Genomic DNA, 4819 nt, shown 5'->3' on the forward strand with positions numbered 1-4819 from the left:
CATTTTGTGAAACTGGGTCCCTGGTCTGCACATAAGGGTAAAAAAATGCACTATAGCGTATATTTGTGATATATACTTGCAGGGTTTACAGTCCAGTGAAAAGGCAGTTTTACTAAATAGCTCTGGGCATGGAGTCCAGAACTATTCCCTGTGCTGCAAACCCAGCGGCTAATTGGATTCCCCACTAAAGGCCCCCCCCCCCCCCCCATAAACGTTGCAATGAAAAGCCTGCAATGCGACGCAATGTGATGCACGCTCCCATGGGCATTGTATCGCACAGTACAGCCCGGGGATCGCATCGCATGCAAATCGCCTTTAGGGGCCCATTTTATTGCACATTATGCTGCAATCTGATATGTACTTATGCTGCATTTACGATAGCACTATGAAACGCATATCCATACCTCCCAACATGACCCTCTCCAGGAGGGACACAATGCTCTGCTCCTGGACTTTCCTCTTAACCCCTTACCGCCGCAGCCTGTTTTTGCCTTCCTGACAGAGCCCTTTTTTTCAAATCTGACATGTATCACTTTATGTGGGGATAACTTTTTATTGCTTTTACTTATCCCAGTGATTTTGAGATTGTTTTCTCGTGACACATTGTACTTTAAGTTAGTGGTAAATTTTGGTCGATACAGTCTGTGTTTTTTTGTGAAAAATACCAAAATGTCGTAAAAAATTTGAAAATTTTGCAATTTGCAAAATGTTAAATTTTCTGCTTGTGAGGCAAATAATCATACCACTCAAAATAGTTAATAACTAACAAAGACCATATGTCTACTTTATGTTGCCATCATTATTTCAACCTCCTTTTAATTTTTTTGGACACTAGGGGTGAGATTCTATGCTTTGCGCTAAATGCGCATGTTTTATTTGCGCACCACATCGCCGCAAATCGCATTTTTCTAAATCGCACTTTTCAGTCACAATTCGATTATTTAATGTGATGCGCATTTGAGGCTGAAAAGTGCGAAGAGGTGCGAATTGCGGCGAAGAGGTGCGATTTTTAGTAACAAAAAAGTAGGAATTTAAAGTAACAAAAAAATGCGAGTTGTTCCGCCGGTCATGTGCGAGTTTTGGACCAACCGGAGTGCGATTTACAAAACTGTCTCTGCATGACTAAGAACCCCCAAACCTATTGGCCCACCTATGTCCCCTCCATTATGCATCACACCCCCTATATAAAAGGGGCATTGGCGCCATTTCACTCTTTGATAGGAAGTAAGGAGCATGGAGAGGAGCAGTGGAAGCGTGAGTTCAGGAAGAGGTGTTGGTGGCAGAGTGAGGAGTGGCAGAGTGATGAGTGGCAGAGGGAGCAGTGGCAGAGGGAGCAGTGCCAGAGGGAGCAGTGCCAGAGGCAGCAGTGTGGCAGACAGCAAGGCCAGCCTCAGCCCAGACCCTGGCCGTCCAGCCCCAGCAGGAGGAGGTGGAGGATCCGCTGGCATCCCCATCCTACAGCCAAGCCCTAGACCATACCGCACACCAGCTGCAGGAGGGCCACATGTCAGAGGTGGAGGAAGATGCTGGTGAGGAGGAGGAAGACACTGTCATGGAGGAGGGCGACATGGCTGGTGGTGAAAATGAGGAGGAGGAGGTGGTAGCTGGTCGCACCAAAAGTGGCCGCATGGTCAGGTTCTCCTATGAAGAAAATGTGGCACTTGTCCGGGCTATCATGCCAGTGTTCGAGCGTCTGCTTGGCAAAAGTAATTACAAGACCACTGCCCAGCGCAAGCGGGCTATATGGAAGGACATCACCCAGGCGGTGAACGCTGTCAGTAATCATAAGCGGCTGGTGCGCAATGTGAAAAAGCGCTTTAATGATATAAAACGCCAGTTAAAGCATAAAATGGCCCTGGAGATGGAGGAGGCCACCAGGACTGGAGGAGGAAGCCCCACCACTGTCAGCTACAATGCTTATGAGGTGAAGCTGAAGCGCATCATCCCCCCTGAGGTCCTGCCTGGCATGCATGTGGCGGATTCCGCCAGGCCACAAACGCCACCGCGAGCTGGTAAGTGTGACCCCATGCAAACTTTAACATACATGCCAATGTATTATACCTGTAATGTGCACTTGTATTGTTATGCTTTGTAAAGTGCTGCTGTGGAACTACATAGCCCAGCAAGGTCATGTACAAGAAAATGGCTGCTCCTACTTTGAAATTGCTGATAATGCTGGGCCTTGTAGTTCCACAACTAATCTGATTGATTAACAGTGTACCATTCTTTGCAGCAGACTAACATGTATGTGTACAAAAACCCTGTGGTGTACTGGTGGTTTAGCTGCCATGCCAACATACCACCGATTAGCCCATAGTTATCATGTGTACACTAGTTTACTACTAAGTTTTAAATTAAATATTTGACTTAAAACCAAAAAAAGGTGGTCCAGATATAATGCAGTCCTTTTCCATTGGGTATTGTCCATTATTGTCATTTGAATGCATGTTTTCTGAAAATGCTTATCCATTGCAAGGTCCATAATGCCTGGCCATCTTTCCTTGTACAGATTGTCCGTCCCGAAGTACTGCGGCATCCAAGAGAAGAAGGCCCATTGCTGCGGAATCTGCGGAAGCAGGTAAATGACTAAACAACACCCCATTACACTTACAGTACACACACCCATGTCACATCAACAATATCTCACACTACATTCTGCTCCTGCTGCTACATTGCAACGGAAATGAGTGTAATCTGACCTAGGCATGTGACATATTATTAATGTCAATGTTGCATGCTGTATCGGGGTACATGTGTAATTGCATAACACCCCTAGGTATGGCCGTCAGCCATCTATAGCCCTATGTAAAAAAGTGTAGACGACAGTGTGGCCTATATATGCATCAATACTTACCTCTTCATCTGTATCCACAGGTGCTATACAACTAGGGAGCAACACAACCGATTCTTCAATAGTGGTGCTAGACGAAATGGACATCATTCTTGATCCGGTCGACACCTTTGCGGCAGAGGAAGAAATGCAGACCTCGTCCCAGAGTGATCTTCCCCCAAGTGGGGTGTCTCCCAACCCACCCCCAACCACCCAGCAACCCCATACACCAGCTACAGCTTCCCAAGTAGCTAACTCCTTGGTTAATTTCAAGGACAAACAGCTTGAATTCATGGCCTCCCAAAGCCTCCAAATTGGTAATATCCAGGGGTACATGCGTGACACCTTCCTGCAGTTACGCAAAATTTCACGTAGTGTACGGGTAGGTGTAGGCACTCAAGTGCGCATTGCCAACAGTATTGACACCCGTTTTGCAGAACTAACTGCTGCAATAAGGGAGCAGAATAGCCATATTGGGAGCCTGGCCCAAACTCTCACAGCACTAACCCAAACATGCACAGCGCAGACCAATGCCCTACTAGCTATGCAGGCCCAAATACAGCAGCAGCAGGAAGGCATTGTGGGAGGTGGCACTACCTCAACCCTCAGCAGTGTATCCAGCACCCCAATAAGTGTCTCCCCCACTTCCCCACCCCGTCGTAGTGTGAGGACCCGTGGTGGGCATAGTGCCGGCTCTAGAAGTGGTGTAGGGCTGCCTGATGCTGGCCGAAGGTAGCTGCTACATCAGTGTTTATACTTATTGAAATGGCAAAGTTCTTTGTACATGGCCCCACAGTTGGTATTTTGCACATGTAAAAATGCAGAATGCTTTACACCAAAAAAAGTAAAAGTTGCTAACCGCATACCATTGTGTCTGTGTCTTTTTCTCAATATAAATTAATGTGTGAATTCTAACATGTTGTAATGGTATATGACTATGGGATTGCAGTAAAGTCGTGTGGTATAACTCCTTGGCTGCCAAAGGTTGTGGATGTACATTTTCCAGCAGGCTCTGACACTCATGGTTTGGACTGTAATGGTTGTAGTGTGTCTGGGCATGCTGGCACATGTAGTTCCACAACACCAGTGAGCCATGTTTCACTGCAAACTTCATTCATACATATACCAAGAGTACTTAGAAGGTAGATATCAGCAAGGGATAGGTCAGCACCACCATGTGCATACGTTGTGGACTGGTGTTGGGTTAAATGTGTGTGGAAACAGATGGTATTGGTCAATAATTTGTGAATGAGGACACTTACAACACTGGTACATTTTGGAGTACAGGCCACATGTGCTTAACAGATAAGTTACGCCTGCTGATGTATGTCCGCAACAACTTCTTTATAGCAAGTAACAGTTGAGTGAAATGCTTGGACAAAGTGGCCTGTGATACCACCAAGCCCCATGAGGTCACAGACTGAGTGGAGGCTGTGGACAAATAGGAGAGGGCACACATTAATTAGTGCTGGCCAGACACTACATAGTTGGCACCCACAAAATGGGACAAATCATATCTCACCTGCTCATATAACTCCTACAGGGTAATGGGGTTCAGCGTAACCATCCCCACAACCTGTGGATCCGACAGGTAGTCCAGGTACAGGTGAGCACCATACATACGTGGGGTACCCAGTAGTGGGGGGGCTACCAGCATCTTTTGCCCACCTTCCTCCCTCCTGCGTTGCTCCTCCAAATGGGACACATCACAGATAGGCAACTTTAAAATAGTCATAAAAATCTACATGATTTAAACCCTCACAGGTGTCCTTACTGATGTTGGGGTTAATGTAGGGGGGTTGGTGAGTGATAATGAAGGCACCTGTGTTGAAATTAACCATGTGTGCACTTGACCAAAATGAGTTCTGTGCAAATGCGCCAAACAGAACCAGGTCTGAAATAAGTGCGATAAATAGACACCTAAAAAGTGCGAATTTCAAATGCGCATAGCATTAAATAAGCGGTTTGTATACTTTTGCATTGGAAAAC

At 46.3% G+C, this 4819-nt stretch overlaps 1 protein-coding gene across 1 annotated transcript; it reads left to right on the plus strand.

Moving 5' to 3' along the window:
* The first annotated feature begins 762 nt into the window (after positions 1–762).
* LOC146029808 (myb-related transcription factor, partner of profilin-like) lies at positions 763–4039 on the plus strand. The gene is made up of 2 exons (XM_083158374.1): positions 763–2578; positions 2875–4039. The coding sequence occupies exon 1, from the start codon at positions 1505–1507 to the stop codon at positions 2093–2095; it is 591 nt and encodes a 196-aa protein (XP_083014500.1). The 5' UTR covers positions 763–1504; the 3' UTR covers positions 2096–2578; positions 2875–4039.
* Positions 4040–4819: the final 780 nt, after the last annotated feature.

This window comes from Crinia signifera, chromosome 1 (assembly GCF_055691185.1).
Source record: "Crinia signifera chromosome 1, ASM5569118v1, whole genome shotgun sequence".
Classification (NCBI taxonomy): domain Eukaryota; kingdom Metazoa; phylum Chordata; class Amphibia; order Anura; family Myobatrachidae; genus Crinia; species Crinia signifera.

Excerpts from the sequence above, each read along its gene's own strand:
- LOC146029808 (XM_083158374.1), top strand. The coding sequence starts at position 1,505 with ATGTCAGAGGTGGAGGAAGATGCTGGTGAGGAGGAGGAAGACACTGTC.